The 15,420-nt window shown below is 39.4% G+C and overlaps 1 protein-coding gene across 2 annotated transcripts in view; it reads right to left on the bottom strand.

Moving 5' to 3' along the window:
* Positions 1 to 256: 256 nt before the first annotated feature.
* fbln2 (fibulin 2) overlaps positions 257 to 15,420 on the bottom strand; it is a 35,420-nt gene continuing 20,256 nt past the window's right edge. For both annotated transcript variants that reach the window (XM_086070038.1, XM_086070039.1), the window contains 12 exons: positions 14,872 to 15,090; positions 14,089 to 14,199; positions 12,312 to 12,413; positions 11,714 to 11,845; positions 8,707 to 8,844; positions 6,739 to 6,873; positions 3,753 to 3,881; positions 3,481 to 3,606; positions 3,037 to 3,153; positions 2,808 to 2,936; positions 2,589 to 2,712; positions 257 to 1,140 (listed from right to left, as the gene is read on the bottom strand). In XM_086070038.1, coding sequence (XP_085926164.1) covers positions 783 to 1,140; positions 2,589 to 2,712; positions 2,808 to 2,936; positions 3,037 to 3,153; positions 3,481 to 3,606; positions 3,753 to 3,881; positions 6,739 to 6,873; positions 8,707 to 8,844; positions 11,714 to 11,845; positions 12,312 to 12,413; positions 14,089 to 14,199; positions 14,872 to 15,090 — 1,820 coding nt within the window. In that variant the 3' untranslated portion in view covers positions 257 to 782. The remainder of the gene's footprint in view (positions 1,141 to 2,588; positions 2,713 to 2,807; positions 2,937 to 3,036; positions 3,154 to 3,480; positions 3,607 to 3,752; positions 3,882 to 6,738; positions 6,874 to 8,706; positions 8,845 to 11,713; positions 11,846 to 12,311; positions 12,414 to 14,088; positions 14,200 to 14,871; positions 15,091 to 15,420) is intronic.

Genomic DNA, 15,420 nt, shown 5'->3' with positions numbered 1-15,420 from the left:
ATTGAGTGAATAACTGATTTACTGTATACAATGTATTATTTTTATAAACTCCTTGCCCAAAACCAGATAAGAAAGGCCCCAACACACCTGCCACCCTAATGAGTATAAGCACTAGAAAAAATGGTTGGATGGATGTATAAATTGAATTAAAATTACAAAACACGCCTACCATACAAGAATCCCCCCCCCCCCCACACACACACAAAGAAAATTCTCCACTAATACTTTACCCTACAAAATACATTTTAGAACTCAATCATCTACATTGGTGTCCACTTTAATATTTGCCAGTTTATGTATTTAGTATAAAATTATAATACATCCATTATTTTACATACAACAGAATACATAATAGGCCTACAGGGATAAAAAAAAAAAAATCACTATGTATTTAGAATTTAGAAAAATACTTCAAAGGAAAATTATAGGAAAAAGAATTACTGCTACAGTATGTACAGAAGACATTGGAGTAAATAGAAAGAGTTTAGATCGATTAGATAATTAAACCAATTCAAAACATTTCCATAATGGTGGCATTATGCAAATCTTTGGATTTGAAAATATAATTTTAGTGTTGTTGAGCGGTCTTGAGGAGGCGTCATGTTGTAACAGTAGGAAATAGTACTTTGTATTAAAAAAAAAAAATCTGAGTATTAAAAGTAATGTTCAGTGATGAAAATACCTTTTTAATTGGGTAGAAAGTACACTATTGACATATAGTGGCTTGTTTATGGAATGACGCTGCTGTACGTTAAGGTCCATGTTGGCCTGCAGAGAATCTGTTACAGTGAGTTGGCTGTGATGAAGACGTAAATCTTGGCGTGGAAGGTGGTGAAGGTCCCCTGTCTCCAAAGCTTCATCTCCACATTAATCAGGAAGTCCCTGGGGCCCTCAACCTGTCTGTGTAAGTACACGGCGCCCGTGTAGGCATTGAGCTTGCGGGTGCTGAAGTAGCTTTCCTCGTTTCCCTCCGTGATGCTGACGATGACGTTGTCTCCGGAGTAGGCGGGCGACGGTCCGATGCGGAAGATCTGAGCGGGGATGACGATATTGGACTGGAAGCTGAGGTAGTAGTAGGTGATTCTCAGAGGCGACTTTTGACACTCCAGGTAGTTGGGACAGCTGATACGCTCACAGCGCCTATAAATGACACCAGAGTCCAGAATTCATGTATAATTGACACAAAAACTGTTGGATATGGCCCTCGTTTGTTTGTTTGCTTGTTTTTAATATAAAGTACAACGTTGTAACAAATATTCATTACAAAGTCAACGAGAGAAATTGCATGTGAAGGCTGTGAGGATGAATGAAAAACAAGAATGATCTGGAATGATGTGAAGTATAATAAGTGACATGGAATACAATGAGCTGGAAATAGCTGAGCATGTTGAAGTTGAAATGGTTTGAATCAATCAAGGAATGTTCAAGTAGTCGACAGGTAAACACTGAACAGTTGAAAGTTGGAACGGTTTGAATTGGTGAATAAATGTAGAAATTGTAGTGGAAAAAGCAGAAAGGGGTTAGAAATCAAATAGGGTATGAAGAAAGGTTTGAAGAATCAAGTAGGGAATGGACTAATAATCAACCCTAAAGTGAAATGAATGAGTTAAATGATTTGAATATATTTTTGAAATGATGTAAATGTGTAATGTTGAATCTGCCATTAAGAATGAATGGGGAAAATTAGGGTACAAAATCGAGAATTGTGGGTAAGGCGTGAATATTTGGAATAAGAAAAATGGAAGCAAGAATGGCCTAAATATTTGAAATATGTTAAAATTGGAATGACGAGAATCGGATGAATTATGTGGAAGTAGATAGCCTTCACACAATAAAGGTAATTTTTTTGACACGGCCAGGGAAGTATTACTTTAGCAAAGTGCTAATTGTGGTTGTACTTTGCTGTGGTATGGAACTGCACTGTACTGCATCATAATGAAAGAGAATATATTGGTTGCTCAATTACATTTGATGACATTTGATGACTCAGTATAATGTACTGCAATTCTACACCACAGCAAACTGCAGCCGCAATAATGAAAACAAGACAACTCTCACTGTACTGTATACAAGCAACTGCCGTTAGCTCATTTTTGGGTGCGGAATCCAAAACTGATCTCATTTTTTCCCTCTATTATGCCAGGGTTTTCAGCTTTAGGTATTGTTAAAAAAAAAAAAAAGTGTATGCATATAAATAAAACACTGAGATGGAATAGTTACAAGGTTTGAAAAAAAAAAACAGCATTCAAATGAAATCGAATAGTATGCCCATGGTTAAAAGGTTAAGAGAAAAGCCAGCGCAAGTCCTCTTAATTCCTATGCTAACTTTCAGTTAACACATACAAGAAGTCACCATGTAGCTGGGCTCCAGGTGGCGTACCGTCACTTGCCTACGATGCAGGTTGGCGTGGGTTTGCTTCCCCGCCTGGGAAACCATGTTTGTATGTGTGTGTGAAAAAAAAAATAGTTCAGCATGCCAATTTTAGCTTTAGCTAAAAATCGAACTCAATCAGATCGTTTTTAAACAGTTCCCCCATTGTAAGGTTAAAGCTGGCCTGTGAGAATTTAGCCCTTTTAGGAATACTCACGTGTCGGACACTTTGCGGTAGTTTGGCGGGCAGCTGAGCGAAAGGCAGCGGAAGCCTCCCTGGATGTTGTAGCAGGTTTCGGCTAGAGAGCAGTTATGCGCCCCTGTGGTGCACTCATCAATATCTATAAGACAACGTTGACGGCAAACGTGGCATCAACGCGGATGTGAAGAAGTCAAATGACAAAAATGAGATAATAATATTTATTGATTTATTTACCTCTGCATGAGCGTCCATTTGGCGACATCGTGTATCCATATTCCGGACACGTGCACTCATAACTGCCAGGGACGTTCACGCACTTATAAGTGCACAGATGGCCGACGCTTTGGGAACACTCATCGATATCTGGCAAGCGGAGTGGAGATGAATCATGTCAAAATGATTATTAGCTTACCCTGGCATGGTATGAACATGCTATTTATGAAGATGAGTTTTGCGCGTGCACCTTCACAGGTGTGCCCATCCTCCTGCAGGAAGTAGCCCTGTCTGCAGTAGCACTGGTAGGAGCCGTAAATGTCGGCACACTCCTGACTGCACGGGCTAGACAAACACTCGTTCACATCTGGAGATGAAAGGTTCGAGCTCATTACTGTCACTATCCGTCTGATCAAAGCCTTTTCGGTGTTTTTATCCAAACGTAAAGGAGTAGTGTTGCTATTAAGCTAATTATCTTCGTCTGCTCCAAGGCATAACCTGATGCAGTCAACTCGAACACTATTGGCAATAATGCACTGTTCGCTGGACTCAAAGTATGAATATGAACGGTCCAGCCCCAAACACACACACAGACATGCTTGCACAGTTAAAACCCACAAAAAAAAATAAAAAATGACGCTGACATGCACCAACATGCACACACGCCTACTTTAGCAGCCATTAATGCACACACCTTCGCAGCTATTGCCATCGCTGGATAAGCGGAAGCCGGTGGTGCACGAGCACTGATAGGACCCCGGAGTGTTCTCGCAGGTCTGGGCACACAGACGGCCCGGGTAGTGCCAGCACTCATTTACATCTGAGAAGAAGAAGATGCTTATGTGACACAAGGAGGGCCAGACTGTTGCCAACGGATACTCGGGACCAACCACGCGGCGGATGCGGCGGGTCAAACAGCACAGCGCAGTCTTTGTGAATGTGTGAATGAACCCTGATGCAACGTACCGACACACGTGCGTCTGAAGGAGTCGTACTGATAACCAGTCTGACATTCACAGCGATAGGATCCAGCAAGGTTGTGGCAAAGCTGGCCCTCTCCGCATCGGTGGGCGCCGCTCTGACACTCATCCACGTCTAAAAGACACACAAGGGTTCAAGGGAGGGACTTCTCCGTTAAAAAGCTATTAGAGAAGCTAAGAAGCAGCATGCATATATACTTAACAAAAATATAAATGTAACACTAAAACTAAAACTAAAACTTCTTCTACAAACACAATATAACCATTTCTCTCAAATATTGTTCAGAGTGGCCTTTTATTGTGGGCAGTCTAAGGCACACCTGTGCACTAATCATGGTGTCTAATCAGCGTTTTGATATGGCACACCTGTGAGGTGGGATGATTATCTCGGCAAAGGAGAAGTTCTCACTATCATAGATTTAGACTAGTTTGTGAACATTACTTGACAGAAATGGTGATATTGAGTTCATCTCATAAAAAAAAAATGGGAGCAAAAACCAAAGTGTCACATTTATGTTTTTGTTGAGTATATTTTACATAATAACCTCCCCACACAAAAGTTATCCACCCATGACTTAGTAATCAGGATGTGTGAAGATCCAGAGTCACTTTCAAGCCACTATGTTGACTCAAACACTACATCAATGAGTTTTGCCGGATGCACAGATTGGTGTTGGCTAAAAACGTTTGCTTCCGATATGCGGCTCATATTTAATTGCAAAAATTGGTGCTTTCTTTTAGTAGTCACGTGCGCTCACTTTTTTAGCTGATGTACTGCAGCCATCACATTAGGCATATTTCTACCCGTCATTGGCCTAGCAACAGGGCAGGATGGATGAAAGTTCATTTGCACGAAACAGGGCCACCAGATGGTGAAAGGTGATCAATTTTGGATCAAGCATCTCAGACATGTTATTAAAATAACTGGTAGGGTAACTGTTTTTAATTGTGAAATAAAGTGCATAATAGTAAAAAAAAAAAAAAAAAGTTCATCTTGTCTTCTTTAATTCTTTATAGTCAGGCAGTCGACGCCGAAACTAGTCAAGGTAAAACGAAAAACCTTTTTTGTCTTAAAAAAGAAAAAACAAAGAACTATATAGAAGTGCATAATATATATTTTTTAATAATATAAAATAATATACTAAACGTCAAACAAGTCATTTGTTTCCATAGCTCAAATGCTAAGTTGAAAGGTCCAACTGGTATAGGTTCCTTGTGAACCAAGTGGACCATCGCATCCAATTTTCATTTTTTTAGGGCCCGAGAAGCGGTGGCAGCGGTGCCGCTGCGAGGCCCTATTGTTTCTGTAGGAATTATTATTATTATTATTCGTTATTCTTCTTCTCCGCAAACGATTGCGTTTTTGAGACTCTAAACATGTACGAAAACGTACCAAACTTTACACACACATCGGGCCTGGTGAAAAATTTGCTACTTTAAAGTCGCCATACAAAAAAATGGGTCTGTATCACTCCCTACATGGGTTTAACGGAGCCCTGTCCCACTACGTTTGACCTACGGCTACAAAAATTGGGTGGCACGTGTAGCACATCCGGAAAAACAAAAAATATTTCGATAGCTGTACCTGAAAATGAACAGGAAGTGACCTATGAGTTTTTGAATGTCCAATTTTGGCCCATTTTTACTTTTGCCCCCTTCTCCTACACAGTTAATCCGATTGCCTTCAAACTTGGCCTCTACCATCTCAACACCTGGGACAACATCAAGGTAAAAAATATATATCTAAAGGTTACTCTATGACGGGGGCGGGGCATCACATTTTGAGTTTCAAAATTCCTACTTAATGAAGCATCTCAGTTTGTACGAATCAGCTAGAGGCACGAAAATTTTAAGGCATATGAAACAGCCCACAAAAAAAGTATTTTGATGCCATATGCTAAACCTAACAGGAAGTCCCCCAATTAGATTTTTTGGGGGGAATTGCGCATCATTTTTGGCCTTTTAATGAAACACAAGGCTTGGCAAAAATATTTACATTTTAGGCGGTCCTTGTCCTATGTAAAAGTACCCCAACGTGCAAGTACCCCAACGTGACCAGGGTTGCGAGGGCCCTTTATAGCTGCTCGCAGCTCTAGTTTTTGTTTTCTTTTTTCAAAGCAAGAATACTTTTCATCTTAAAAGGTAATGCACACAATATGTGTTAGCTGTAACTTTTCATTGAATATCACTTTTCATGTTAAAAGCATGCCTTGCGTGTTCCATGTCAAATTCCCCACTTAAAATTCTAGTCTTCAAATATTCAGACAATATTACTTCATGTCAGAACAAGAACAGTTTGCAAACAACAACAAAATCCCACAAAATTATTGGTGTGCGATTAATTAAAGTTTTCAAAATTGTTTACTGCCCAGTTGTCTACAATGGTCTTCAGGTTTAACTGGGTGGCACTTAAATAAATACATTTTATTTTTTTTAAATGTATTTATTTATTTTAACCATTATAATTTTTCACACGTTTGTAGTCATTATTTTTTATTATGCATTAATAAATTAAAATATATGGCTTTGCACTTATAAACTGTATTCTGTTCATTCTAACGTCATATTTTTTTTTTCTTTTGTGAGGAGAAGAAGGTCGATCTTTTTCCTCACTCTCTGTGATACCGTCGTTTCACTTTGCTGTGAAACAAGGCAAGATGTAACCAATGACATGAGGCATGTGTTAGCTGCCTGTTCATGTGTGTACTGTACATATAACCTCGCCTATGGAGAAATAGGCGGGCATATCTTAGAGCCGTTAGGTATATTTGTATCTCATGCGTGCACATATTTTTTTTTAATTGTAACTCATTCTCAGAGTGCGTGTCCTGTCTGTTGTGTATTAAAAGGTAAAACATTCCCTTGACGTATTCTGTTAGTAGTTACGTGATAGTCTTTTTTTAATTTCATTAATTGATGTTAATCCTTCTGGATGTGTGATACTAAAGTAGTGCTTCGGCACCAAATCTTACCAATACAACTGTTTCCATCAGGACTGGCGTGGTAGCCACGGCTGCATATCATCTTCCTCTGGCACACGTAGGACCCCACTGTGTTGATGCAGTTGAAGCCTGAACTACACGGCTCAGCTTGACACTCGTCCGTGTCTAGTGCAGAAAGACGCAAAGCGATAGAGGTGAGCAGACGTGGCCACAGAGGCAGCGGGACGACATCACTTGAAGCACAATCGGATATCAAGGCAAACACATCACACGGTGGAAACGCTGTGGAGAAATTTTCTCCATATTTCAGAGCATTTCTTCAACTTCTTTTACAGTGGCGTCGGCTGCCTCGACTTGCCCCAGTTCCTGCCCCTGGGGGCTAATTCCACAGCATCAGTTTGTACTCGGGTAGGACACAGGATTGCCTTTTATCCGCCCCCCCTGCAGCACCCAACTGCAGCCTCTCTGATCTCCTGCCTGTGTGGCATTTAACCCCTCTTGTCCCTGCAGCCTGCAACTCATTCACCTGTGTGACACGCCACAACGTCATCAAGGGCTGCATGGGAGTCACCTGCTGGCAAACGCCGCGCATGACTAGACTCATCTGGCTTTTAAATGTACAACTTTCCTTTCGCTAATAGTCATTCAATATAGTTTGAGGTTGTTGTTTTTTTTTATGACTTATTCTTGGAATAAGCAACATAGTCACATATCAATCACAATTAGGCATGGGTTGACATTAGATTCTGACAGAATGATAACCCTGAGCAAAAATATCGCAGTGTCATGGTATTAAAATTATCTTTATAAATATATATATATATATATATATATATATATATATATATATATATATATATATATATATATATATATATATTTGGGAAAGTAAAAAAAAATTCATTTGAACGCACTCTTTTTTTAATCTAAATAAAGAATATTTAGTATAGAACAAACATACAGTATATCATGTTAAATAAATATATATATATATATATATAAATAAATAAATAAATGTTAACTTTTTCCTTTGTTTAATTATTCTTAGTAAATCACAGTGTCCCATCACTGGGCTACTTATGTTGTCCTTGGGGCTAACTAGAACCGGTTGGCACTTTAAAAAAAAGATGGAAAAAAAAGGAACTGGCACATTAAATGTTATCTGTGTTTGCAGTATCTTGTATCTTGCTCCCACCCTCCTCCTCCTCCTCCGTTATGCACAGAGAAGGGGGGGGGGAAAGTTAATTGGCGGAGGCGTTTACTCAACTCTGCAAGCAGAAAAATCATATTGTGAGCTGCTTTGACGTCCCCTCAAAAAAGAGACAGCATTAGTGCTTATTGAAACCTTGATTTAAAAAATAATAATTAAACCATGGCAAATCGGTAATCGGCCCATGCCTATCACAAGGAAGGTCTATTTTCCTGAGCTTGGAGGAAGTCGCATGCGCAAGTCACAAGTCTCACGTTTTAACCTTCAAGTTTCAAACAGGTCGGTGAGCTCAGCTGTAGCATTAACGTAGCTTTCCAGTCTTGTGGGTTTTATAGTGACGGATGATGCTAGATGTTGAAGTTGTCGTGTCGCTTCGCTGTTTGAGTTGCAAGCCTTGTATGTTGCCATTCTCTTGTTCAAAAACACAACCCTTAAATCCAAATGTTATCATCTCCAGAGCCCCCTCCGTCATCCTTGCCTTTGTTTTTCATTTTTAGTAGTTTAAATACTTTTAGTGAATCAGAAAATGCTAAATGAATCATCTCAGTGGCAGATCTCTTGTTGTGATAGTTTAAATGTCCAACTAGAAAATCCTTGTGAAAATGGCCGCAGGGACTTTTATGGACTTTCACTTCCACAGTATTTCCTGGTCTTTGTGCGTCATTCTTTAGGAATGACCATGAGAAAGGAGGTAAATTCCAATTTTCAGCCAATCAACTATCTTTGACTTTCTAGAATCAGTCTGCGTCAACAAAAACCGGATGGTCAATAAGAAAAATTCCTCCTACCTATACAGTTGCTTTGTGCGTCCCGTTCAAATCCAACAGGACAGCGAGGTTTGAGGTTGCACCTGAACGAGCCTTCTGTATTAACACACTCATATGCGGGCATGCAGTCATGACTCCCTTCCATACACTCATTAATATCTGTGAAAGAGAGTAAAGCACAAGGGCGGATTAAAGCGTGTCCATGATTAACTGCAAAAAGGAGCACAGATCAAACAATTAGTTTCAGTCAAGTAATCCAATGTAGCTGCTGAATCCCAACCACGGCGGCATGGTAATTCGTGTGTCGGGAGCGATAATCAGGTGTGCTGCGTGAAATTATCCATCTTAATTTAAATAGCCTGAAAATTATCATTTATTTGCTACAAATAATGTAGATTTGTTCATATAGCTATGCCAGCGACATGCAGTGACAGACAGAAAATGCTATTCTATTCTTGGCAAAAGGAAAAATTAACCTGTGTATCAATCATTATTTATCTACACCCAATATGCTTTTTGAGACATTTTTATTTAGATGTGTGCAGGAGATTTTTTTAAATGTTCTGCCTTGGCTCAGTAAAGGTGAGAAAATAGCTTCCAATGAATATATCAAATGCGGTGTATCGCGCTAAAACATAATACATGTAACGCCGCGTGCTACCACTAGATGACACTATGGTTTAATGGTGAAGTTGTCTCCTGTCAAGCAGGCTCTTCGTGCCTGTTAAATTGTTATCGCTGCCAGGTTATTGCAGTCTATAACATATATGAATCTTGTGCTTATCATCCATAATTGACCAAATGATGCATTTCTCATTTTAACTATAGAAATTACCCCGGCCTTCTGCGAACTTTTTGAATACACATCTGTCGACTTTGGCAGAAACCGGTGGTTTATTCCTCAAGAGTCTTCTTCACACCTGCCTTGCAAGGGATTACCCCGTGTCAATCAAACGGCATCTGTTCCCACAGTAAGTCAACCGACGCTCGAGGGGAATCGCTATCTCAAAGAATTACAAATCAAGGTGCATATGTGCAAGAGTGAATAATGCATCGGTGTCGAGTAGTTTCAAGCAACGCCAGATGGAGTTCGCCACTCTAATTGCAGCACTGAGACTAAAGCAGTTACGGTAGGCTTGTGAGATGAAGTTGGAAGGTCTCCTCCACACAATATACACAAACCTGGGAATCTGATGCTGACTGAGCTGGGGTAGAAAAACGTGTGACCCTGCTCGTATTAAAATGTAGACAACAATTGTGCCATGGAAAGCCCAAATACTGATTGTAGCCCACTGTAATGCAGATCCATTCCTTACAATGGCGGTGAGAGAGTGAGTTTATGTCTGAGGAACTAGCAATTAACTGGCACAGGCGATAAAGGCTTAATTAAAGAAAACAAGGGAGAAATGGATGATATTGTTCCGTTTTTTTTTTTATGTGTCCCTATGGTATGCATTCATTCTACACATTCTCCTGTATTAGTGACAGGCAGAAAATTTACTTCATCTGGCTAACATATCTAAAGGGCTCTTTGCACAAATCCACTACTTCCTGAACTCAATACCACTTCTTCATTTCCTGTCTTTCATGAGTGGACAAGCTGATTAATTCAGGTGTGCCTGACCTCCGTAACCACGACGACAATGGCCAGGCACACTTGGATTAATCAATTTATCCAATCGTGAAAGACAGGAAACAAAGGAATGGTGTTAAGTTCGGGAAGTAGTTGACCTGTGCAAGAGCCCATTTCGAAATTCAGACACTAAACCTTTTTTCTTTTTTTTTCTGCACCAAGAAAGGGATCATGCATAAACCTGAAAATGAAATAAATCCTGCATTCTGAATGGTAATGGTTAGAAACAAATTTAGTTATTCAGAAATAAATATATTATTCAATAGTAACAAGCTGTGGCAGTTTCTGGTATGTACGTGTGCAATCGCACAGGGGTGGCTTTTATTTTTGTATATTTTTTTAAATGTTTTTCTGTTGGCATCATGACGCAAATCATCAGCGTTTATATGGGGAGTTTCTGCCCCTTGTGGAGACTTTAAAAAGTGTTTTCAAGCATTTTGCGAATATAAGCATTGAAGTGAAATATTATTGATGTCAAGGAAGTAGGACGTCTTCGATGTTGGAAGATCTCTGCATTTGGAAAAAGTGCTTAGTTTTGCTCATTGATGGTAGAAATTGCCTGAGTGTCATGCCTGCATGTATTTTCTTGCTTTGTCGAGTGCTTGACTAAAATTGTAAGCTAACCAGCGACGAGAATGTTCTTGTTTTTAAAACTAGGCTCAAGATCCACCTTTTTAATTTAGCTTTTCTTTTACAATTTTGTGTTATTTTTGTTTCTAAATCATTTTACTCTATAAAGTTTTTGTCGTAAATGTTGCAAATTAATAAATTGTATTATTTGTTTATAACACAATATATTTTAAAGAAAAAAATAAGGTCTACTCTAGTGTGTTTAAAATTTGGGGTGGGGCTGGGGTTCTCACACAGGGCCCCATTCAATCTCGGACCGCCACTGGTAATAAGCATCGTGCAGAGGCAATCAGTTAAATTTTCTTAGCGAACCACCAACAGGAAGAGAAAAAAAAAGAGTTAATGGCCTGACTGGCTGCTGCGTCGATCCTCGCTATTGAATATAGCTTGATTGGACATTCTTTACATTTACAAGGAGCAGAAGATTAGACGAGTCTCCTTGATTGACTCTACAGCGAGCCTGCGGTGGCAAGCAGCACTTCCAGCACGTCTAATAATCATCTACAAGAGCACTGCTGCTGCTTTATGAAGGAGACCTCGGCACAGGACAAATTTATGGAGCATGGAAGTAATGAGACATATTGCTGCGCCTCAACACTGGCCCGCTTCCCCTACATGGATATGCGCAGCAGCGTTTCATGCTGAGAAGAAACTGGGAGCAAAATCTGTGGGAGTGTGTGTGTGTTCTCTCTCTTCACCCTGAATTCCAAAAGTGCCTCACTCGATACTATTTTGCTGCTTGGCGCTAATAAAAGTGCGGCACACCTTTACAAATGTCTCCATTGATTTGGTATCCCGGGGGACAGGCGATCAGTCTTTGGCAGACGTAGCTCCCTGCAGTATTCATGCAGCGTTCACTCAACTGGCAGGCATGCGCTGACATACACTCATTAATATCTGCAACAGAAGAAAAACAACAGAGGAGAAATATGTCACTGTGAAGAAAGGGCTAGAAAAATGATTAACTCAGTGATGGTCTGGCAAATTGAAGAGAAAAAGTTTCCATGAATGTAGTTGATCAGATGTATGCAATGATAGCATCCCCGTAATGGAAACTTATTTTAGGGAGGATATATAACAAAAACAAACATATCATTGAATCAGTATTATTGGTCTATTTCACAGTATGGTGCCAGGAGTAAAAGAGACAAAACTGTATCTCCTCTGCACATCTTCAGGTGCTGATGAGATAAAGAGATAATTCAGCAAGAGGCATTCCAAGAATCTTGCCTCGACTGGAGCCAAACTGTTCCTAAATTGAGAGGTGAAATTACACACCACATTGTACTGTCATTGTATCCAACCTCCATATTGGGCCCTGGTTAGCTGTCAGAAAATGTTTCCAATGTTATCTGTGCCTTGCCTTGACAGGATTGTCCATCAGCCATGAGGGAGAAGCCTGGGAAACAAGAGCAGCGTGGCCTTCCGTCCTCCGGGGTGCAATGTTGGTCACAAGGTCCGTTGCCTGCAAATATTAGAGCCAGATCACATGAAATGTACCTTGGAACACGGAACAACATTGTACGCCTCTGCGGCAGGCAGAACTGTCTTTGCATTTCCATTCTCATGTTTTTCTCTTTAAACCAATATAGGTCATATTGCATTGCCCTAAATATTGTCATGTTTAAGACCGGGTTATAATGGTTTTGGATTATAGCTAGTTTTGGATTTATGGTTTGACTTTTGTTTTTTTTACATTCAGTTCGTACATTTTTTGAGTAGGTTTGGTCTTTTTTTTTTTAAATTACCGGTAGCTGTTATTTGGTTGAAAACGCTTCATTTTAATTGAGTTTTTATTACGTTTTAGTATTAGTTTTAGATTTTTTTTGAATATGTCAAGTGGATAATTTAAAAAGAAAAGGTCACTAAATATAATATAATAAAAATTCTCGTAAACTACTGTTTGACATTCCTTCCTCTTTACGGACGTATAGGCTAACCAATATCAAAATAAATACTTTTAAAATGAACCCTGAAAGCTCAAGTGTGATATGAATTGACAAAGACAAAAATGAAGGAAATTTTTTGCTATAACTATAGTTAGTTGGAGTTAGGTTTATATGCAAAATATAGTTTCTGCTAGTTTTAGTTTTTTTTAAAAGCGTTTTCATTTTTTATTCTATTTCATTGACAATAAAAAAATAATAATTATATTTTAGTTGAAGTTATTTTGTTAGTTTTTGTTGAATATAATAATCTTGGTTCAAGAGAAACACATTGTACTAGTTAATGCATGGCAAAGTTATAGGAGCCCCTCGAACAGGGATGAGCAATTTAAATGCTGGAGGGGGCCACAATTTTTTATCAGTGCTACTCGGGGCCAAATAGGACCACACACTTTCTTGACAAAAATGCTAGTTTAAATATGGACAAAATATGTGCAAATGTTCTCATTTCATTTAATAAAAGAGCAATTACTCTAACCCAGCAACAAACAAAATAACCACATACTGTGATCTTTTTTATTCCAGTGCAAAGGGCTCTCATATAAAAATTATCATTGAAGGTGACACAAAACTGCTGAACAGCAAACATTAAGTGCAAGAATTCATTTTGTGCATTTTTTTTCACAAAAATCAACTCACTCAAAATGTTAATATTATTGAGATACTATGTTTGTCCTGCATATTATTCCAAATCCTCCAAAAATTCCTACGCACATAATACTCATGCATAAGCCAGGATAAGAGCAACTAAGCCATGTCTGCCATCTAGTGGTAAATGGTGATATTACAACATAAAACTACAGTCAAAGCATATTTGCAGTTCAGCATCTGCAAATTTCCATATTCGCTGGATTTTCCCCCCTATATGTTTTTAACATCTTGCTTCTAACCATTTTTTTCAGGAAGTTTTATTTTATTATATGTATCCACATTTTCCGTATTTATTAGCGTTTTCTGGAGAATTTGTTGGGTTTCAGGAAAAAAAAAACAATGAAAAAAAACTGCCCCTTTTCAGGAAGTAGTGGATTTGTGCAAATCCTGCCCTAGAACATCCAACCATGATCTTTGCAATCAAATAAGCATGTCTAATTTCCAAGTTCTCTTCCCATCATTTTAAATGACATCACGATTCACAATTATAGACGTAAGGGTGACTGAAAGTGCTCAGTATTTCCCCTCGTGAAGCTGTCTAACCTTCACAGGGGTTGAGTGGCACCAAAGGCTGGGTGGGTGGCGTAAAAGAAGTGGTGGGCTCCACCCCCTGCCTGTCATCCTCCTTCAGTGTGTTCTCCTCATCCACCGTCTCTGCGGAAACATGAATAATCTCATCACAGGCGCAAGGGATTACACTATACTCAAGAGGTCTGCCTTGCCTGCAACTGCTTTAGTTAAAGGCTTACACCTATTTCGGCTTTTCTATTTGCGGACATGATGCTGGCAGCTGTCGGAAAATATGTAATAATAGTGAAGGTGCGGCAGGAAAAAGGATTGCCTACAGACAAACATTTGCATTTATTGGCGAGCTCCATCCCTGTCTGTAATTTTGCATCCTGTTGAGACAGGTTTGTGTTGGCGAAAGTGTTGTTGATCAAGTCTGGTACGCTCAAGCGAAGCCATACGACGTTATCTGCAAATAACTCTCATGCTGGACATGTGAGCGGGCCTCCTGTTTTCAGTTTGTGCACATTTTTTCCAACCAGTGAAAATATTTTTCAGCAAAGATTTTCATCAGCCAATGATTTGTGAAAAAGTGCTGTCAGTCCAGGAAAGGGATGTTTGCATGTGATTGGAATGGCTATTATTAGGCGGTATCGGGGCTTGCAAGACAGGAAGGAACTCGAAAGAGACCGAGAAAATAATACACTGCCAACATGCAGACTAATTACTTAAAATGTAAATCATAGTTGATAGGACAGACACTTTTCCTGCTCATGTGCTTCACTACGAAATGTCTGCTAGCACCACATAAAGTGTTACCTTGTGCGCAAGTGGAAGCATCCTCTTGCAGCACGTAGCCCGGGAAGCACTCGCAGCGGAAAGAGCCCGGCGTGTTTACGCATCTGTGATGGCAGATGTTGCCCTCATAGATCAGGCACTCGTCCATGTCCTCCACCTCAATAGGCTCCTCCACCGCATTCTCCCCGTGTCTCTCTTCTCCGATAGAAAAGGCCTCGTTGGGATAAATGCTGTCGGACACTGTAGCACACGGTTTTGACACTCAAATTGCGGCATAATAACTTACACACACATTTACTGTATTTCTGAAGAACACGGTGTAAAAGTCCTGCTAACACACACATTTGTGTTTTCTATTCAGCTATTCATCAATGTGCGCAGTCCCTTTCATGAAAAAAAAATGCTATATTGACATCCATTTACACACAATAGTTGGGATAGGCTCCAGCAACTCTTTTGAGAAATAAGCAGTTAAGAAAATAGATGGATGGATTTTACATTGACATACTATATTATGTATTTGTATGTATTTGTATTATGTAAAATACGTAGAATGCTGTAAAAGTAAAC

Source organism: Leptonotus elevatus, chromosome 2 (genome assembly GCF_054856555.1).
Source record: "Leptonotus elevatus isolate MCC_2025b chromosome 2, RoL_Lele_1.0, whole genome shotgun sequence".
NCBI lineage: Eukaryota > Metazoa > Chordata > Actinopteri > Syngnathiformes > Syngnathidae > Leptonotus > Leptonotus elevatus.
The sequence above is the reverse complement of the archived record's forward strand: the minus strand, read 5'-3'. Positions and strand labels throughout refer to the sequence as shown.